We start from the raw sequence: 22,711 nt of genomic DNA on the forward strand, positions 1-22,711 counted from the left end.
AAATATAATACTATCGATCACGACAACTCAAAATGGAAGACATTTGCCTATCCAAAATGACCATTTATGTTGAAGACTCAATTTATGGCAACAAATTAAACTATGTCAGCCCTAATACGAATGGAACCCTTCCAAACACTTGAAATCACTTGAAATCTTAACAAGAAGAAGGTAAAGCAACAAAACAGGTTTACCACCCAAAGGAACCCCTACGTCAATTAAGGGCCACTGCAAAACCTCACAACCCACAAAAGCAGAAAAACCTAAAATTACATTTGGACTCAAATTAGTTGTAGCTAAACAACTCTTACTCATATTAATCATCAACCTTCAGACACTCAAAAAGCATATAAGACCGTCATGTGACACTAATGGTTTTTGGGTTCTAGATACTATCATAAACATGGTCTTAATTTTGATTTCACCCAAAATTTCAAGGATTCAAAAGTACAAAAATTTTGATGAAAAAATTCAATGTCAATGTCAATGTCAATTTTTATTTTGATTTCAAAAAAAATGGTGGAAATATGCACTAAAGCATGGAATTCTTTTATAAAACTTTAGAAACTATTAATAGGTATAGTAATGAAAGATTTAAAACTAAAACTAAAACATCATAAATAAAATACATCAAAGATAGGCATGTAGTGTATAAAAATGCAATATAATAATGATTTTTAAGCATATTCATTTAATATTAAATTACATTCATAAATAAATTAAATATAACTTATTATACAAATACTGATAATTTAGATGTAAGTGGTCAAATAAATGTTGTAATCAAAATCTATGTTTAGCTTTTCATATAATTTTAAATTTCTGAAAGCTATCCATATCCATTGTGCAATAATTTTTAGTTTCAATGAGAACAAAGATAAAGTTCAATTCGGGTTTTGAATCTCAAAACTAAATTTCAAGGAAATTCCATTCCATAGTTAAAGTCTAAACGAATTTTGCTAATTGGAAATTTCAACAGTAAATTTGTAAGACAGAAATTGACTGCCATTTTGATTTCGAGGGGGGGAGAGGAGCGGAAATTTAAGATCATGGTTATGCACTGCAAAAATAGAGAATAAAAATTACAGCAGCAGCCGTTATGCCTCACTACCGTTAACAGCAGTTACAGCCATTATGGAACTTCTAGAGGACTTCCCTTGACATGTGGGTTCTTTTTCTTCTTGATTTCAATTCTTGTTTTCCACTGACATTTTTATTTTCCATAACATTTTCATTTTCACTAAAATTTAAAAGAAATAATTTTATTGTTGGATAGGTAAGTAACATGTACGAACCTGCCTAGGAAGGGAACCATAGCTGGAAATGGCTGCTAATGTGTGTACGCTGAGGTTTATTTTTAAACTTTTTATCAATCTTCAATAAGCTATGCCAAGAGAGGGGGGTTGGGGGGAAGATTATAATGGGAACGATAATTATACAATTTTTTTTATTTTTTTAATAGGACAAAGACATTAACCTCCCCTGAAATTTGACAAAAAGACAATGACTCTCCCTTGAGATTTCAAAAATTCTAGAGACCTCCCCTAAGGTTTTAAAATTTCCAGGACCTCCCTAAAAGACACAAACCTACCCTTGTATTTTGCAAAAAGACAAGTTTTTTTAGGGGAAGTTTGCGTCTTTTTAGCAAACCTCAAGAGAGGTTTGTGGCATTTATAAAACATCAAAGAAAGTCTATAATATTTTTGAAACCTCAGGGGAGGTCTTTATCTTTTTGCCAAACCTCAGGGAAGGTGAGTGTCTTTGCCCTTTTTAATATTCATAAGATATGCATTAATTAAGAATTTGTTACCAATGCTATTTTGTTAAAAGATATATATATTTATTTTGATAACATTAGTAATTTGATATTTCTTTTCTATATTATTCGACTTAACATTAATTTCTTTTCCAGTGTGACGTGTTCAAGTTGTCAATAATTTAGTTATTTAATGATAAATTTTAGTATAATTTTATAATTTTTTTAAAACTTAGGCTATAGTGTTACAATATATAGCTTGTTGGTCAAAACATATTAGATTTTTATCACTTTAACTAATAAAATAATAGAACTTGGTTAATTTATTGTACGTCTTATCTTTTTAACAATAATATATATATATATATATATATTATTTTTTGTGAATATCTGTTCAAAGCCAATGTAAATTTCATTGCCCTTAGTCCCTTACTAAACTATGTTAGTAAGATGAACTAGAGGATCCAAAATACACTAAATTTTTTCTTAAGGTTAAGAGCTTAGAGGATGCAAATATATCAATGTAGATGAGGCTGTGTGCGCTTGAAAAAAAAAAATCATGGCTGTTACACCCCACTTCCTACTACATAACATCTGTTACTCCACTTCCCCCTATACCCATTACTGTTGGACTATACCTAAAAGGACAGCTGGACAAGGGGCAGACCATGACTACTTGCTACTGCTATTTAAAACCATGATGGAATAATTGACAAATTGCAGAGAAACAATAATATATTTGCCCATCAGGAGTCCCTGTACTGAGCCTCTCAAAACAGCCCTATCAATCAAACTACTCAAAACATCTGCCACAAGAATAAACAACCCCAATATCATTTATACTAACCTCACTCCTTCGCTGCACTTTCGCTTCTCCTTCAGCCTCAATGCTGTCCAATTTCAGCAACTGCATCATCAGCAATTCTGTCAAGACAACAAATTCCTTGTCTGCAACCTTGGTACCACCAAAAACCATGGATTCTACAACAGCTACCTAGACAAGAAACAAGCTGATTTAGCCCCAATCTTCCAGGGTAAACTGTTATACAGGAAAAGATAGATCTACCTTTTCAGACAGCTTATCAACCTCTGCTCTTATATCAGCAATTGCTTTGCAGGCATTTGATATCTCATGGTTTCTTCTCATCTCTTCAAGCTTCCTCTCTTTATTTGCAGGGTTCTCCAACAGCAACACTTTTGACATATTCTTCACGCCCACCATGTGTAAACACTCCTCATCCTCCATCTCTTTTCCCCTAAACAGAAGTCTTTGATCTTTTGGATCCAAACCAATTTGGTTGGCAATAATTTTTTTCAAATCCCCTTTAATTTAAAAAAAAAAAAATTGAAAACAAAGAAAGATCAATTTCAAATTTTAATAAGTTTAAGGCCCAATATAGCACATAAATCTTATTTGGCCAGAACTACCTAACAGTAACGCACTCAATATGAAACTTTTGAAGTTTTCCATCTAAGACACCATAAAGAAAAAAAAAAACCCAAGATCAAGTAGAAATCATGAACCCAGGCACTAAATAACATAATTAAGACAAATTCAAATTCTTTCACTTAGAAAAACAAATATAGGAAAAACTAATGTGAGAGAACTCTCCCTAAAAACAATCAAAGTTTAAAGAGCAAAAAGCCACTTCAATTCCCTTACAAATGGTTTAGTTTTTCCATTAAATAACCACAATCCTTGAATCGAAGACGTGAAGCATAAACGATTATTATGCACAACATAGTAAAACCAGAAACAGAACAACATAATTTTGGAAACATTTTACATCAACAATGCAGAATGATGACAGCAAAACCCTCCCAGATAACATCGAAACGGCAACATGAAATGAATTAAAAGTAAGAGCTTGTAAATGAAAATCACTAATATGGATAAAATCATTCCAATATGAACACAAACTTGCATCAAAAGTAATCCAAAAACAAGTGATCCGCACCTCCTCATCTCTGAACTCTGAATTAACTTGAAAGACACATGAATAAGAAATTCACCACTTATTAGCAACCTAAGCTCTCCTACCCTTATATGATAGAGAAGACAACTTGATTTGATGGAGATACTCCCTTCCAAGCATCCCCCCTCTTCCTTCAGAACTTGCAGGAAATAACTACCTAAAATTTATCCTCAAAAAACAACTTCCAATAACCACCTTTTGTCAATGGCCATCTTAATCAGTAGCTGATCTCACTGAGGGTTTTCCAATATTTTTTCTCCCTTGCTGATGCTTTAGAGGGGTCCATGGAAGCCTGAGACGGTCTTTAAATCATTGCACAGAAAACCAATAAATTCCCTATTTAATTAGGGTTTTTCTTCTCAATATTTTCTAGCTTTCGTGGACTTTATTTTGAATTTTTAGGTTTTTTTCTTGTACATAAATAAATGTTTTCTTCCAAACAAAAACATAAAATCTAAAAATAAATAAATAAAAGACATGTCACACACACTATGCATGCAGCACACGCATGTGAGCAAAAGCAACACGGATGCTTGCTTGTTACGTGCCACGTGTACAGTGCATGTGCCCTTGACATGCATGCATGCGGCCGCATGTGCAACACGTGGGGTGCACATGCCTAAGCATGGCCATGACATGCGCACATGCACTTCAAGCGCCTGCACGTTTTTTATTTAAAATAATAATGGTGCATGGCAGGCATCATGCACATGCTTAGCATTGGTTTTTTTTTTTTTTTTTTTTTTACTTTTTCTTGCTAGCAGCACCTATTTTGCCCAACTTACTCTGGTTAGACCTTGAGTTTTGCCCAAATCTCCTCCCTACACACCCATATTTACCCCCTTTCCTCATATCCCACACCAACTCTCCCTGAATAGTACCAACATTCCAAAAAGAGAAACAAATATATATATATATGAAAGGAAATTATTGAGAGAGGAAAAAAAAAAAAAAAAAGGAAGAGAAAAAAAAGGAGGTTCAATTCACCAATTTGAGGCCATTTTCTTCTATTAGATTAAGGGCTATTAAATCCTTCCTCACTACCTCATTCCACGTTATTTTAGTCCCCTACCCCTTTTCATGCCAAAAACAATAACTCACTCACTCCTCATCACAAGTGCTCTACTAGGCCTGCGTTTCAAATGCCCAAACCATATAAACTATCCCTCCCTTATCTTATCTTCAACCAATACTATGCCTAAATTATTGTGCATATGCTCATTTATTACTTTATCTTTTAATGTTATACCACTCATCCACCTTACTTTATCTTTTAATGTCGCTTCGAAGTTCAATCTTTCATTTTGGTTTTCATTAAACAACTTTTCAAAGTTTCTTCGCTCTTCTCTAATCAAGTTATTATCATTCTCATCCTTTATACTTTTTACATCACCTAAATCTTTATATTTTCTCTCTCACTTTAGCAAGTTCATAAATGTTTTTTTCTCCTTCTTTTGTATCTAGTCTAGTATATAAAGTATCATTTGTTTAGCTTCACTAATAATCTTTTTTTGCATTTTTTTCTCACCTCTTTATATTTTTCAATATTTTATATATTTCTACAATTTTTCCATATTTTATACCAATTTCTTTTAGTCTTAACAGCTTTTTGGACTTCTTTATCCCACCACCAACTTTCTTCACTACTCGAGTATCTTCCTTTAGATTCACCTAAACCTCTTTTGCTAGCCTTATGATAGAATTAGCAATTTAATTCCAAACAATATTTGCATCTACTTTACCCGCTACTATTTGTTATAGCTTGATATACATTGTTGGACCACAACCTAACAGCTTAAGCTTTCAGGTAAAGTGGTAATCTAACATGGTATCAAAGCTGGTTACCAGGAGGTCCTAGGTTCTAGTCTTGTTGCCCGCATTTATTCTATGGTGTTTAAAAAAAATCATTGTCCTCCCTATAATGGGTGTTGTTTATCGTGTGTTTATCTCTCCATGTGTTGTCGGGTTGCACGTGCGGGGAAGTGTTAAAACTTGATATACATTATTGGCCCACAACCTTATAGCTTAAGCTTTTAGGTAAAGTGGTAATCTAACACTGTTCAATCACACTCTTTGATCATTTTATCTTTGAATTTTACTATATTATCTCTCTTCAAGTTCCAGCACGTAGTCCTCTTGTGTTGACTTATGTTATTCTTCCTCTTCCATTTTTTAATATGTATATCTAATACCAGTACTATATCTTGTGTATCCAAACTTTTACGTAAGATAACTTTACAATTCTTACAAGATAGACGATCCCCATTCCTAGTTAAGAAGAAATATATTTGGCTCTTATTATGCCCACTTTTGAAAGTTATTAAGTTTTTTTCTCTTTTTATAAAGCAAGTATTCAATATAACCAAATCATAAGACATGCCAAAATCTAAGATTATATCACCAACCTCATTTTTAGCTCCATATCCATGACCTCCATGTATCCTCTCATAGTTTATATTATCCTTTCCAATGTGCCTATTCAAATTAGCTCCTATGAATGTCTTTTTAAATATTGATATCCCTTGTAAAATACTATCCATATATTTTTAAAATTGTCTTTTAAGATTTTCTACTAGACCTATTTGGGGAGCATAAGCATTAATGACGTTCACTATCTCCAGACCTAAAGCTATCCTAATTTTAATGACCTTATTTCCTATTCTTTTAACATCTACTACATTATCCTTTAGATCTTTGTCTATGATAATTCCCACCCTATTTTTTTTGTTTCTCTTTACCAGTATACCAAAGTTTAAATTTAAATCCTATTTTTTTTTAATTTCTCTAACTTCCTCCCCTAGCCATTTCATCTCTCGAGGGAAAATTAGGTTAATTTTCTTTCTAAACATTATTTCCACTATTTCCATACTCTTAGCCTGTGAGAGTCCCTATATTCCATGATGGGGATCAACATGCACCTCGAGTATCTTTCATGGATATTGTGACATGTGGACGACCACCTGAAGTCCACCATTAGATGTGAACTTTAGTTGCTGCAATTGCAGCGTTTATACAATTGAAGACTTTTAGTTGCAGCAATTACAGACTTTATGCAACTGAAAATTTAGTTGCAACAATTATACACTTTATGCAATTGAAGATTTTAGCTGCAGCTATTGCGGACTTTATGCAATTGAAGACTTTAGTTGCTACAGTTACAGACTTTATACAACTGAAGATTTAGTTGCAGCAATTACAGACTTTATGCAATTGAAGACTCTAGTTGTAGCAATTAAAGATTTTATGCAATTGAAGACTTAGTTGCAACCATTGAAGCTACTCTTGGAAGTTAAGAGGATGACAACTTGCAAGTCAAAAGTGTCTTGCCTTCTTTATTTTACTTTTTATTTAAATCTCTTAAGAAGTCATGTGCAAGTCATGCGCTCATGTAAGGCTACAAATATGTCATCACTTGTATTGTAAAGATCAATTGCATTATCAATTAAAAAGAAGCCCTTGCTTAGACTTGTGAATCTTGTTCTTCTCCTTGTGAATGAGTAGTGTGAGACTACATTCCGTCTCTCCGGAGATTGGGTGGTGAGAGACCACAACAACCTCAACGTCATCATCAACACTACACGCCCACTCTTCTTTCATAGCCCATAGTCACAATCTTCCTCAAGCCTCATTTTTGCCTAAAGATTCCGAAGGATAAACAGCTTGTTCGTGGTGTGAATCGAGTACTCGTGTGTCTAGGTGTTTGTCATTTCGAATCTTTGGTAAGCTCGTTTCAATTCCTTGTGACCATCTAAGACAGCCCTTAAAGGTACCTTGTAAGCCTTGAAACTCTACCCAAATATTTGATTGAAATACCTTGTTCATTCTTTTTGAATCTTCCTAGATTTTCGACATGAACATGCTTGCTAGTACCATGCATAGGGATATTTGATTTGTATGCTAGGACTTGTGATCTCAGACTTTTAATATAACATTTTTTAAGTGAACTTGATTACTTGAATGAAATGATCAACTAAGGGTTTCTAAACAAATCATATACGTTATCAAAATCTCAACAAGTTGTGATCATTAGAATATGTTTGTGATGTTCATGCTTGGTTGATTCAATTCTTCCGATCGATTGTGATATTGTGTGTATGCTACAAAGAGGGTCAATCGTAGGACTAGGGCTACTTAGAACCATCCTACATCATATTGGTATCAGAGCCTAGGTTAGATTCACATTTGACCCTACTTTGTGTGACCAAACACCATTCCAAAGGGCTGCCCTAGTGTTGGCCGAGTCCTTCCCCAACCCCTAGGATGTCTATCCGAGCCGAGAATCCTTACCGAGGTTGCAGGACTGATGTTGAGAGAGATGCCTCAATAGATGAGCTTCAAGATCAAGTTCGTGACTTGAATCAAGAGCTAGTTGAGACCTGCGAAAGACTATATAGGTTGGAAGTCCAACTGGTTCGTAAACCACCCCAAGACAATTTAGAGCCGCCCCTTGAGCGAGGCAATGATGAAGAACAACCTAGAGAGCCACCTATGCCTCCTAGAGAAAGACCTCCTCTTCCTCCACAAAGTCGAGATGACTTTGTTAGGAGACCCCCACATAATGAGCCCTATGCCCAACATTGTGGTGATGAGAACTATGACATTGATGACTTAGGTAGGAGACTTTATCGTAGGGACCATCGTGATCCTTACGAGGATGTGATGAGGCAAGCAAAGATAGAGGCCCCCACCTATGATGGACAGATGGACCCTAAAGTCTTCCAAGATTGGTTGACTAAGATGGATTCCTATTTTGACTAGCATAGGATGACTGACCCTCATCAGGTCAAGTTTGCAAAGATGAGGTTGACAGTAGGAGCGGCTCTTCCCAATATGGGACCCTAGGCGAATGATTTAATTAGGGACCCTTAATATTTTGTTTAATTTTTATTTTTATTTAAATTTAATTTTTCTAAGTACATCAAGTAATTTTAGCTGCATTGCATGTGCACTCCACCCACCAAACACGTGAATTCCATGAAACTAACAGAGATGGAAAATGGTGAATGCATGCATGGGGATGGGATAACGAATTGAGAAATGAACAGTTAAATTAAATCCCAGGGGCTGGAGAGAGAGAGAGAGAGAGAGGGAGAGAGGCCATGTGCGGGTCTATAATCTATATATACATATAGGCGCATAGGCTTTATTGTGTGCAAAGGTACTGAGTATTGACACGGTAGCTAGTAGCTATAAATAATGTTAACATTATTATATTAAAAAAAAATTTGGGAGCCCCAAGGCAAGCACCTCAATGGCCTTAATGAAGAGCTGGCCCTGGTTGACAGGGCAAGCCAAGCTCCATTTGATATGAACCAACAAGCTCCGATTGCACAAGATGATCTGCACATGCCAAGCGGACCCATCACAAGAGCTAGAGTCAAGAAGGTTAAGGAGGCTACGCAAGAACTAATTGAGAAGTTGCCTGAGCAAGAGTCAATGAGGGCCATGGACACTAAAGAAAATGACTTTCTTGAAGAGCCTAAGATGGTAAATTGTCTAAAGACGTGTGAAGTTGGAACCTTAAGCCAATAAGCGTTGTTTGGGGGAATTTTATGGGCTAAATAGTGGACCAATTGTGTCAATTAAGCTTGGCATGTGACTTACTCATGATTCATTAAATGACATGGCACATGGCATGTGACTTGCACATGTTTCATTAAATGACATAGCATGCTTAAGGTTATGTCAAGCTATTTTATTGGCCAGATTGATGTCATAGCCTATCTTTATTGGCCGAACTGATGTCATGGGTTTCTTTTATCTTCTATAAGTAGCCAACTCTCTGTTGTATTAAAAAGGAATATTTTTTTGGCTGAATACAATTTCAAGTGAGGTTTATTTCTCTTCAAGTTCTTCATTGAACTTTTACCGAACTTATCAAAGGTGCTACCTTGAAACATGTGCAAGTCACATGCCATGCTTAATTGACACAATTGGCCCACTATTTAGCCCATAAAAATTCCCCAAACAGCCATTATTGGCTTAAGGTTCCAGCTTCACAAGTCTTTAGACAATTTACCATCTTAGGCTCTTCAAGAAAGTCTTTTTCTTTAGTGTTCATGGCCCTCATTGACTCTTGCTCAAGCAACTTCTTAATTAGTCCTTGCGTAGCCTTCTTGACTTTCTTGGCTCTAGCTCTTATGATGGGTCCGCCTGGCATGTGCAGATCATCCTGTGCAATCAGAGCTTGTTGGTTCATATCACCATTGGTTGAATGTCGAGAGACAAAAGGCGAGGTTAGATCATAGGCCCATTAAGCATTGGGACCTAATGAAGGATAGGTTGAGGGAGAAGTATGTACCCCTTAACTATAGGGAGCACCTTATGGATCAGCTCTACAGTTTGCGTCAGGGTAGCATGACCATGTCAGAATACATGAGTCAATTAGATGAGTTGTCTATACGATGTGGTGTCTATGAGACTGTTAGTCGGCAAATCTCCCAATTTCGCATAGGATTAAAGCCTGAATTAAGGAGAGAATTGTTTCCCCATCACATTAATTCCCTTGAACAGACCTATAATTTAGGTCATGACTTTTAGCAAATGAACAAAGGGCCCACGGGAAAACGGTTTGGTGCCTCTTCAAATGAACCATACTCTCGAAAGGTACAAAGTTATGACAAGTCCCGACCAGTGCAAGCAGGTCAAGTCACCTCTCGAGGGAGCAATCCCACAGTCCAACAACCTATGGACAAGAGAAAAGCACCCATGACTGGAACCTCTCGCTAGAGTTCTAGCAATTCAGTGTGTTTCAAGTGCCATAAACAAGGACACTTTGCCAAACAATGTCACACTAGGAACTTGGCACTTGATAAGGAAGATGGTGAGGACGAGCCTGACGAGGATCAAGTATATGTTCCTAAAGTTGTACCTACTGAGGATGAGTTGTCAAGTAAGCCGGATGAGAGTGCCCATTTGAGTGTGATAAGACGCTTTATGATCATTCCCAAGGATCAAGAGGAATGGTGTCACACTCCTATTTTTCATACTTACATCAAGTGTGGGAGTAAAAGTTGCAAGATGATCATAGATGGTGGTAGTTGTATGAATGTTGTGCCTAAATCCGCAGCTGAGAAGTCGAGATTGAAAGTTGAGCCACACCAACAACCATATAAGGTAGCTTGGGTTGATACTACTACCATGCCCGTCAGCCATAGATGCCTAGTCCCCATTAAGATTGGTGATTATGAGGACGAGATTTGGTGTGATGACTTTCCCATGGATGTTGCCCATATTCTGTTAGGACGACCTTGGTTGTATGATTTGGATGTCTCACATAATGGTCATGCCAACACTTTTTCCTTTAGGTGTAAAGGCAAGAGAATTGTTTTGAGTCCACTAGAGCTTAAAGGTGAGAAAAAGAAGAAGGAAAATACAAAAACTAGTGGAAAATCATTGAATATCATGAATAAAAATTAGTTTGAGCAGGAGAGTCGAGATACACAGGTAGTGTATGTGGTTGTTACAAGGGAGACTGAGGCGCCTCTTCCTGAGCATGAAACAACACTGGAAGTATCACCCATACTTTCCGAGTTTGAGGATGTCATCTCTGAGCCACCGAGTGAGTTACCTCCCATAAGAGACATTCAACATGTCATTGATCTTGTTCCTAGTTCATCTCTGCCTAATTTACCACATTATAGAATGAACTCAAGAGAACATGAGCAGTTGATGAAACAAGTGAATGAACTTAGGGAAAAGGGTTTTATTCAAGAAAGCATGAGTCCATGTGCCTGCCCTGCTCTCCTCACTCCCAAGAAAGATGGCACTTGGAGGATGTGCATCAATAGTAAAGCAATCAACAAGATCACCGTCAAGTATAGGTTTCCCATACCTAGACTAGATGATATGCTTGATCAGATGGTAGGATCCAAGATTTTTTCAAAGATAGACTTTAAAAGTGGATACCATCAGATTAGGATCAGACCAAGAGATGAGTAGAAAACTGCCTTCAAGACAAAGGATGGGTTATATGAATGGTTAGTCATGTCATTTAGGCTAACTAATGCACCGAGCACTTTCATGAGAGTTATGACTCAGATATTAAGGCCCTTCATTGGACACTTCCTTGTAGTTTACTTTGATGATATATTGATCTACAGCTAAACTAGGAAGGAGCACCTTGTCCATTTGAGGAGAGTGTTTGAGGTTTTGAGGGAGCAAAAGTTGTATGCCAATTTAAAGAAGTGTACTTTCATGACTACACACGTCATCTTCCTTGGTTTTGTTGTGTCTGAGCATAGCGTTTATGTTGACCCTGATAAGGTCAAAGCCATTAGAGATTGGCCTACTCCCCGAAACATACATGATGCAAGGAGTTTTCATGGGTTAGCCACAGTCTATAGGAGGTTCATCAGGAACTTTAGCACGATCATGGCCCCCATTGCAAACTGCCTCAAGAAAGGAGTATTTACATGGTCAAAATCTGCAACAAAAAGCCTTTCTTGATATAAAAGATTTTATGACTAAGGCACCATTGCTACACCTCCCTGATTTCCAGATATTATTTGAGGTTGCATGTGATGCCTCAGGTGTAGGCATTGGAGGAGTACTTAGTCAGGAGGGACACCCCATAGCCTTCTTTAGTGAGAAGTTAAATGAGGCAAAACAGCAATATTCTACCTATGACAAGGAATTTTATGCTGTAGTACAGTCACTGCGACACTGGAGAGACTACCTCCTTCCTCAGGAGTTTGTCTTGTATTTAGACCACCAAGCCCTTAGGTATTCACATACTCAAAAGAAGCTTGGGCACAGACACACGAAATGGGTAGAATACATACAGCAATACACCTTTGTACTCAAACACCAAGCTGGTGTTGAGAACAAGGCTGCTGATGCTTTAAGCCGAGTAGTAGCCACCATACGAACTCTTCAGGTGAAAGTTGTTGGCTTCGATAGCATCAAGCAACAGTACTCCCAATATAAAGACTTCTATGATACCTTTTCTGATTTGCAGCAGGAAATTCCTAGACCTCACCCAGACTTGGTGATTCATGATGGATTTCTTTTTAGAGGAGGTAGATTGTGTATCCCATCCACATCTCTACGTCACTAGCTGATTTGGGAATATTACATGCTAGAGGTGCTGCAGGTCATTTCGGTAGAGATAAGACCATAGTTATGACTGAGGATAGGTTCTACTGGCCTAGTCTGAAGAGAGATGTTGCTAGGATTGTTTCAAAATGTCGTACTTGTCAAACAACAAAGGGTAGGAAACAGAACTCAAGATTGTATACCCCTTTGCCCGTGCCACACATCCCATGGCAGGATATCAGTATGGACTTTGTGTTAGGTCTCCCCAGGACTGCCAAGGGAAATGATTTAGTGTTTGTTGTTGTGGACAAATTTTCAAAAAAGTCACATGTTATTCCCTGCAATAAAACACATGATGCCTACAGGATTACCACTATATTTTTCAAGGAAATAGTGAGACTTCATGGTCTTCCCAAAACCATTGTTTCTGATAGGGATGTGAAATTTGTGAGCTACTTCTGGAAAACCTTATGGGCATTACTCGGTACCAAGCTCAAATTTTCTAGTGCATATAACCCACAAAATGATGGCCAGACTGAAGTGGTAAATCAGAGCCTTGGGAACCTATTGAAATGTTTGGTAGGTGAGAACATCACAGCTTGGGACTTATGCCTTCCTCTAGCCAAGTTTGCATTCAATAGTTCAGTGAATAGGACCATAGGACTTAACCCATTTCAAGTTGTTACAAGATATAGTCCTAGAAAGCCTATAGATCTCATTCCATTACCACCCAAGTCTAGAGTGAGTGAGCAAGCTGATAGATTTGCAAAGCACATACATGATTTACACTCTCAGATAAGAATGAAAATTAATTTAAGCAATGAGCATTATAAATTTATTACTAATGTACATTGCAGGTTGCAAGAATTTTCAGAAGGTGATATGGTTATGGTTCAAATTCGCCCTGAACGGATTCCTTCAGGAAAAGTAAGAAAGCTTTGTGCCAAAAAGATGGGGCCATTCAAAGTTCTTAATAAAATGAGTTCTAATGCTTATATGTTAGATATTCCTTATGATCATAGTAGTTAGAGGCGCGAGGCGAGCCGAGGCGCAAAGGGTCTTTGAAGCCAAGGCGCGAGGCGAAGGCGCGCGCCTCATGAAGGTGAGGCGCACAATTATTAAAATGGTGTAAAATGTCGATTTAGGGTAATTGATATATGAACATATGAATATCTAGTAATATTAGAATTTAAAATGCCAAAAAATTCAATTACAAAATTGAAAATTTAGCCCAAAAGCATCAACAATTCAACATAGTTCATCATCAAAAGAAAAGAGTACAAATCAAAAAATAGTAGCTAAATTTCAATAAAAAAAATAAATATTATGTATTAATTATAATTTATAAACTCACATTAATTAAACTAAATATTACAAATTAAAAAAAAGTAGCTAAATTTCAGTAAAAAGAATAAATATTATGTATTAGTTATAATTTATAAACTTGCATTAATTAAACTAAATATTTAATTAGTAATTACAGATAAAGAAGAAGAGGAAAAAAAGTAGCCAAATTTCAATAAAAAGAAAAAATATTATGTATTAGTTATAATTTATAAACTTTCATTAATTAAACTAAATATTACAAATTTAAAAACAGTAGGTAAATTTCAGTAAATAAAATAAATATTATGTATTAGTTATAATTTATAAGCTTAGATTAATTAAAGAAAATATTTAATTTATAAGCTTACATATAAAGAAGAAGAAAAAGAGAAGCAGCAGGCAGCACGCAACAGTCAGCAGCACGCAGCACGCAGCAAGCAGGCAGCAGGAAGAAGAAGAAGAAGAAGAACTCGCGAGGGCTCCTGTTGGTTGGAAACAAAGTCGCGAAGGGTCGTGCTTCTTCAAAATGTCGAAGACAAACTCACGATCCTGGTTCGAAGCTCGAAGATGAAGTAGCGAAGGCTTCCGGCTGGTTCGAAGGCTCGCAGACGAGCTCACGTTGCTGGTTCGAAGGGTCGCGAAGGCTCCTGCTGGTTCGAATCTGCAAAACTAACTCACGAAGGGCTTCGAAGGGCTGAGAGGGGCTAGGGGCTATGTTCGTTTGAGTCGAATGAGGACTACGGGGTCTAGCTGTGGCTATTTCTCTACTTTAAATGACTAAATATTCACAAGGCGCGACTCACTGCGCCTGTCGCCCCAGTGCGCCTCGTCTCGCCTAGCGTCGCCTCTTACAGGTCGCCTCGCCTCACCTGGTTTGAGGCGCAAGCCTCTTCGCTTCACTGCGCCTTGTGCCTAGGAGGCGCGCTTTTAACTACTATGCTTATGATTTCGGATAAGCAATGTAATTAATGTTGAAGATCTAACACCTTTTCTCGAAGCTAATTCTTTTGCAGAACCTAGCCCTACTAATCCTGCAGATGAACCTACTCCATTCATAACTCCAGTTGCACCAGAAAAGCCAAATTTACCTTTAGCACCACCATTAGTCATGCCAAAGAAACTTGAACAAATTGAAGGCATTCTGGATGTTAAGACAACAAACACACAAACTGGAACATACCAAAAGTTTCTGGTCAAATGGAAAAGGAAGCCACTATCAGAAAGCAATTGGATTCTCAAAGATGATATCCTTCGTCTCAACTCGGAGCTATATACCGAGTACTTTCAACTTTATTCTCCAGAGGAGAATTTGTTTCGGTCAAGGAGAGCTAATGCGGATCAACATGCACCTCGAGTATCTTTCACGGATATTGTGACACGTGGACGACCACCCGAAGTCCACCATTAGATTTGAACTTAGTTGCTGCAGTTGCAAAGTTTATGCAATTGAAGACTTTAGTTGTAGCAATTACAGACTTTATGCAACTGAAACCTTAGTTGCAGCAATTACAGACTTTATGCAATTGAAGATTTTAGCTGTAGCAAATGCATATTTTATGCAATTGAACTTTAGTTGCAGCAATTACATACTTTATGCAATTGAATTTTTAGTTGCAGCAATTACAGACTTTATGCAATTGAAGACTTTAGTTGCAACAATCAAAGACTTTATGCAATTGAAGACTTAGTTGCAGCAATTGAAGCTACTCTTAGAAGTTAAGAGGATGACAACCTGCAAGTCAAAGTGTCATGCCTTCTTTATTTTACTTTTTATTTAAATCTCTTAAAAAGTCATGTGCATGCTCATGTAAGGCTATAAATATGTCATCACTTGTATTGTAAAGATCAATTGCATTATCAATTAAAAAGAAGCCTTTACTTAGACTTGTAAATCTTGTTCCTCTCCTTGTGACTGAGTAGTGTGAAACTACATTCCGTCTCCCCGGAAATTGGGTGGTGAGAGACCACAACAACCTCAACGTCATCATCAACACTACACGCCCACTCTTCTTTCATAGCCCACAGTCACAACCTTCCTCAAGCCTCATTATTGTCTCAAGATTCTGAAGGATCAACAGCTTGTTCATGGTGTGAATCGAGTACTCATGTGTCTAGGTGTTTGTCATTCCGAATCTTTGGTAAGCTCGTTTCAATTCCTTGTTGGTGACCATCTAAGATAGCCCTTAAAGGTACCTTGTAAGCCTTGAAACTCTACCCAAATACTTGATTGAAATACCTTGTTCATTCGCTTTGAATCGTCCTAGATTTTCAGCATGAACATGTTTGCTAGTACCATGCTTAGGGATATTTGATTTGTATACTAGGACTTGTGATCTCAAACTTTTAATATAACATCTTTTAAGTGAACTTGATTACTTTAATGAAATGATCAACTAAGGGTTTCTAACCAAATCATATACGTTTTCAAAATCTCAACAACTTGTAATCATTAGAATATGTTTGTGATGTTCATGATTGGTAGATTCAATTCTTCCCATAGATTGTGATATTGTGTGCGTGCTACAAAGAGGATCAATCGTATGACTAGGACTACTTAGAACCACCCTACATCATTCCAAGTTGCTAATCTAATCTTAGTTTCTTGTGCTAACTTATTAGCCCTCTCCCTTCTATACTAACCTGATCTATTCCCTTGAATTAGGTGAATTTGGTAAGAATTCATGATTATAAGATTTGACAAAGTTTTACGCTAGCTATCAGCTACCTAATACAACCCTACTCCTTTATCCGGGCTTAGGACCAGCTATGTGTACAAAGATAATTTATGTAACATAAGCAAAGTACACGTTTGAGTTGTTCCCTTTTTTTTTTTTTTGCAAACTTATATCATATAGATAATTTTCTAAATCACACCCTACAACTTGTAGAAACCACACAAACAACAGAATGCATTTAAAAAAAATAAAAAATCTAAAGCATACGATTTTGGGTGTAAACCCAAGCTAGACATAAAAACTGTAAAATGGTACTTTTAGATAAATTTTGTATACTCCAAGATTTGCAAATGGAAAACACAAAAAACACAAACATGTATATATTAAGCCTACAAATCATAAACACAATCTATAACAACGATAATAAGAAAAGAAATAACAACTAGGGAGAAGATCTCACCGGTGGCTGAAACTAAAAAGGTAATTACCAACTAAAAATACTATAGTAAGTACCCTTTGGTTCTGAAAATTTGATGCTGCTAACGAAAATCAATCAAAGAATATTGAAGCAGCAAGGGATTGCAAGAATTCTTCAATCTAAATTCAAGATTCAAATTCAAGAATATCGAATAAACAACATTTCTCATCCCATAAAATTTATTGCTTCTTCATGCAAACCTACACCCACATATAACAAGATAGTAAAATTCAAGACTCCACATTTCTTTCAAGCATAATATCCAACAGGCAACGAACCACCTCAAAGAAACCTCATTGCATATGCCACTTAACATGGCATTCCATGAAATGCATCTCTATTTGGCATTTTATCAAGCCTTTAACGTGCTACGTCCGCACACCAAGAAGTACATTCATAAGAAACAAAGTATTTCAAATGAACAAATCACACAAAGTGATCAACATATTACCAAATAATATTGAACAAGATTCCCTAGAACTCCTAAACAACAGCACCCACAAAGCCGAAACCACCAAAAGATCAACAGGACACAAGAAGCCCAATAACCAAGAACATTAGAACAACACAACTAAGCCAAAATCCCCAAGAGCAGCCAAGAGTCAAAGATCATGAATCTTGGTAAACACACAGTACCTCATCAGTTGAAAAATCCACAATTTGATAGTCAACATCCTCGCACACCACACATAATTTTGACCTCCAAAAAATTCATGCGAGGAATCTGTACAACAACTTGGATTTTCCTAAATGGAACGGGTGGTGTTGGTGAAGATTTACAGAAAGGCGGTTGTTCTTGGAGCTAGGTAGTGTCAGCGAAGAAGAATAGGATCTTGGCACAGCAGCAACTCAAAATTCGTCACCGAATAGTGGGAAGACAATCCCAGCTAACAATCAGATGAGATCCAGCATCGTCAAAGATCCAATGTCAAGGATTGAGTAGTGGGAGAGATCAGCAGTTGTGGAGATTAAGAATTTTTGATGGAGTTGCAAAAAGCAAGCAAACACTACAACGTCATTGACAGCCAATTTCCACTAACAATATCTATAGCTTTCATTCCATTCAGATTTTTTTAGTAGCAAGAAGAAGCAGCACTATCTCCCAACCTTACGCCTTTCTTGAACCTCCAATATAAAGAAGAACACCTTATTTTCCACATTTCTTCTATTTCTCTTATTTGGAAGCGTCGACATCCTCATAAACACCTCGAACACAATATGGCTTCAAGTTCGTCAACACATTGGCAACTCTACTAGGGAAACTTGAGAGTCGAGTTGCTTCTTTTGTGTTGGCACCTTATTTTTGTGTGCTTTTCTTTGTGTAATTTGAATAACCTTGTACATGTTTATATGAGTTATATAATATGTTCCATTGTGTTAATAGCATGTATATTAGACAATGATTTCTCTTGCACACACTAAGCACTATAGTTAATAAGTTATATAACTGAACTCGAACCTTTCAGGTTTAGGAGAGGGGCAAAGTAGTGCGACCACTATCAAACACCCTCCTCACATAGGTATGATGAAAAACCCCTTACTTGTATCGAACTCTTTCCAATGGAAACTTGTAATGGATGAGAATTGGGGGTCTCGCTAGCCTATGTTGATGACAATGGCGATGGTCTAGAAGCCTTTAGAACTTCAAGATAAACCAAAACTCTGCACTAATAACCCCTACAAAGAAACTATCAAATAATCACCTTGCCTAATCAACATGTCACAACTGCATCCTTTGTTGGACACTGCACATAACCTACGAGTCAATACCATGTGCCATGCAAGGTTTCCCCTTAACCATGACTTATCCATACACAAGCAAGCACCATATGTCAATGAGGCACTTGACATATACATAAGTTAACCATCTAACCATTGTAGTAACCTTGTTAAAGACCATGGCCCCAATAATATCCATCTCTAACCATGCCGAATAGGCAACTTAGCATCTGTGTGCTCCCTCCTTAGCAACATAAATTGTCAATTCATCAAATGTCAACTGAACGTCAAGATAACCTATGACAAGCCATCTCGTACTATTATCTTCGCATATGAACTAATAATACCACATGAATGGGCAATGTCAAGGTCATCACGTGTCTGACAAACCACCCCACCAGAAGACACCAACGTCCTTGTTGGAAGGCTATCAACATAGTCCCCTTATCTGCTTCTCAAACTTCCATAGAGTCACGACCCTTTCCCATGTAACTTTTGCTTCTAACAAATACCTCCACTTTGCCAACAGAATTCCTCTTACTCTACCCCTCAATATCTATCTAATAGTTTCAATCGGTAAGAAACATTCTCCACCTTTGGATACACCGGGTTTCCTGGGCATACACGTCAGACTAATCCCACGCCTACACCAGTCGTGCCCTCAGCCAACACGTAGAAGGTAAATCGCGGATGTACGCTGCAGGCGGCAAGGTTTGAACCCCAGACTTCACATTTCTCCACTTTCTTTCGAATTTCAAATTGATCATCATATTTAGGAATCAAACCACTATGCATTGTCTTGCTATTAATGTTCTTCCATGTCTGAGGAGTTAATTTCAAAAGTACCATGTCCCCTTCCTAAAACTGAACATCGTCCTTTCACTATCTGCATATTTTTTCATTATTTAGGACTGCCTTAGATAATCCATACCTTGCCTTTTGAACCATTTACTACTTACTGCTTCACTGAATGTCAAGATAACCCATGATAGGCCATCTCGTATCGTTGCCTTGCCACATGAGTTAACAACATCGCATCCCTTGGCGATGTCAAGGTATTCAAGGGTCTAACACTAGGACACCAAGAGCTACCCATTTTATGGCTTACTTTAGAGATCATTTGCTTTGTGATTACATCAAAACCCAAAAGATCAATGATTGAACGGTCCTAAAGTAGTGAAATTCTCATGAGATTTCATGAAACAAAAATAGTGTGTTTTCTAGGGTGAAAGCTCCCATATGGACCACGAGTTCATGGATTTAGAATATGAAATGACCTACAAGGGAATTATCATTCACTATTTCTTCTTTCAATCTAATTTTTAATTTAATTTTGAACAATTAATTTTCTTAGCCCTAACTAGGCCATCCTTTTCATCGCAATTCATTATTAATATTTCATCATATTCTCTTCCTTATCATTCTAGATTTAAAAATTATATTTCCATTTTAGTCATCCCATAGTTGTTAGTTGTTTTCTTAGTTTGAACCACTGCTAGGTTATCATTTTTCTCCTCTTCAATGTTAATATTCATTTTCATCCGAATTTAATAGCTATTTCTTTTCTTTCACTTTAATTTTTTGTTTGTTTCTTCTTCTTTCTAATGCTGTTTTTTTGTATTTTCTTTATTGTTTGTCCTAGATTTTCTGTAGGGAGATGTCTTATTCGCCTTTTTTTATATTCTTAATCTATTAATTAAATTTTTTATTTTTCTAGAAGAAAAATGGGTTTTGGTGGGATTAAAAGGAGGCGGATTAAAGGTTTCCTGTCCACAGTGACTATCACTTATTGTGAATGGCTAACCTAGGGAGTGCTTTCAGGCCTCACAGGGTTTGAGGCAAGGAGACCCTCTCTCCCCATTTCTCTTAATTCTTAATGTGGATGTGTTGAATAAGATGATTAACCATGCTCAGGGCCTTAATGTTATCCAGAGCCTCAAGGTAGGTAGCGAGGAGATTGTAGTGTCCCACCTCCAATTTGCTTATGACACTATTCTGTTTCTCAAAGATAATGCTGTAAAATTTTGTAAGACTCTTACTTTACTAAAAATTTTCGAGAATATTTGGAGCATTAAGATAAACATGTCCACGAGCACAGTAGTAGTTATCAATTTAAGAAGGTCTAAGTTAGAAGGCTTGGCTAATTAGCTTGGAGTGGCCTGACATAACTAGGTCTCCCCATAGAGGCAACCCTAATTACACCTCATTTTGGGAACCAGTGGTGTAGAGAGCAGGTAGCAGGTTGCAAGATTGGACAAGTTCTTATTTATCCTTAGGAGATCACATTAATCTTTCAATGTGGCTCTGTCTAACATTCCCAGTTATGTTCTCTCTTTTCAAAATTCCAGAGGCTGGTGGAGGCTCTAAAAAGGATTATGCGGGATTTTTTATGGTCAGGAGTTAGGGAGGGTAAAGGAGACCATCTTCTCAGCTGGGATACGAACAGGACGCTTAAGTCTGAAGGGGGATTGGGCCTCAGGGAAGTGGTGCCTAAAAACATCTCTCTGCTTGGAAATGAGACTAGCTTGGTCTAGTTAATTTATCACATTATGAAATAAAAGAATTGGAAAGGGTGGTTTCCCTCATACTTAAGCAAATGCTTTCCCCATTTCGTACCAGGACGCAATTGAATGATATTTCAAAGATTGTCTAATAGAACTTTAAGTAAAAATTCGGCCATGAAGTTGGATCAGGCCTCCAAATATTCCTCTATTTTGTCTGCTTTGCGGGGCTGTGATTGCAGCAGTTGTTGTACTTCTTCTTGTAGCAGGTCTTTCAGCGAGAAAATCGACAAAAATAACTTCAATTCATCAGCATTTTCTCCCTCTTTCCTCTCCATATTTCCACAATAAGCAGGAGTGAAATAAAAAAAATTAAGAAAGAAAAAAACTCAGAAAAGGAAAGCAAAAGGAAGATAATACCAAAAGTCGATTGCGAAGGGACATGAACCTCAATCTGAGAAGAGTCATGAGAGATATTGATCGTGATCATCTGACCACCAACCCAACAGCTGCAGCCATTATCACCATTATCATCTCTCTTCTGCACGAGCATCCCACCAGGTCTCACCTCCCACACGATCTCTTCACTGTTGCCGCTGTCAGGATTCAGGCTTCGCATCCTCACTCAACCCAAAAACAAAAAAAATCAAAAGCACCCGAACGAGAAAGTTCAAAGCTGATCGAAATTGGTGATGAATTCATGAGAAAAGGGGGAAGATAAAGAGGAAAGGGCCCTTGGTGGGCTGATGATGGGTTACTGATCCTTGGAATTTGAAAATATCGCAAGAAAGTATAAACGGGAGTTTTTTTCGTAAAAAAAAAAAATTAAAATTAGAATTGATTTCAATATGTTATAAAAGTTGTAGAAAATAAATAGGAAAATTAAATAAGACGAGATAAAAATTTTCGTAGTTCGGATATATCTACTTTATGAGTGGATTGAATCAAAACTTCACTATTTTTGGAGGAATTATAATATGATATGGATTTCATTTTATACAAAATATCTATTCCTATTTCTTTTATATCTCTCATCTTTCTTCCTACTTCTTTCTTACTCTTTTCCTTTATTTTCTCTTCTTTTCTTCTTACATTGGCTATGTGGGAGGAGGTATTTATAATCTTCACAAATAAGCTAATACTAACTTTATTAATGCAAACATGTGGGGCAGGTTCACATAGGGACATAATTAGTGCAGACATATGGGATAGGTTCATAGGGACATGAACTAGTACAGACATAT

At 37.0% G+C, this 22,711-nt stretch overlaps 1 protein-coding gene across 1 annotated transcript in view; it reads right to left on the reverse strand.

Moving 5' to 3' along the window:
• The window catches only part of LOC131168033 (BAG family molecular chaperone regulator 4-like), a 39,054-nt gene extending 16,762 nt beyond the window's left edge, over nt 1–22,292 (reverse strand). The window contains exons 1-3 of the mRNA XM_058127196.1: nt 21,888–22,292; nt 2,823–3,079; nt 2,604–2,750 (exon numbers count right to left, since the gene is read on the reverse strand). Coding sequence (XP_057983179.1) covers nt 2,604–2,750; nt 2,823–3,079; nt 21,888–22,086 — 603 coding nt within the window. The 5' untranslated portion in view covers nt 22,087–22,292. The remainder of the gene's footprint in view (nt 1–2,603; nt 2,751–2,822; nt 3,080–21,887) is intronic.
• Nucleotides 22,293–22,711: the final 419 nt, after the last annotated feature.

This window comes from Malania oleifera, chromosome 11 (genome assembly GCF_029873635.1).
Source record: "Malania oleifera isolate guangnan ecotype guangnan chromosome 11, ASM2987363v1, whole genome shotgun sequence".
Classification (NCBI taxonomy): domain Eukaryota; kingdom Viridiplantae; phylum Streptophyta; class Magnoliopsida; order Santalales; family Ximeniaceae; genus Malania; species Malania oleifera.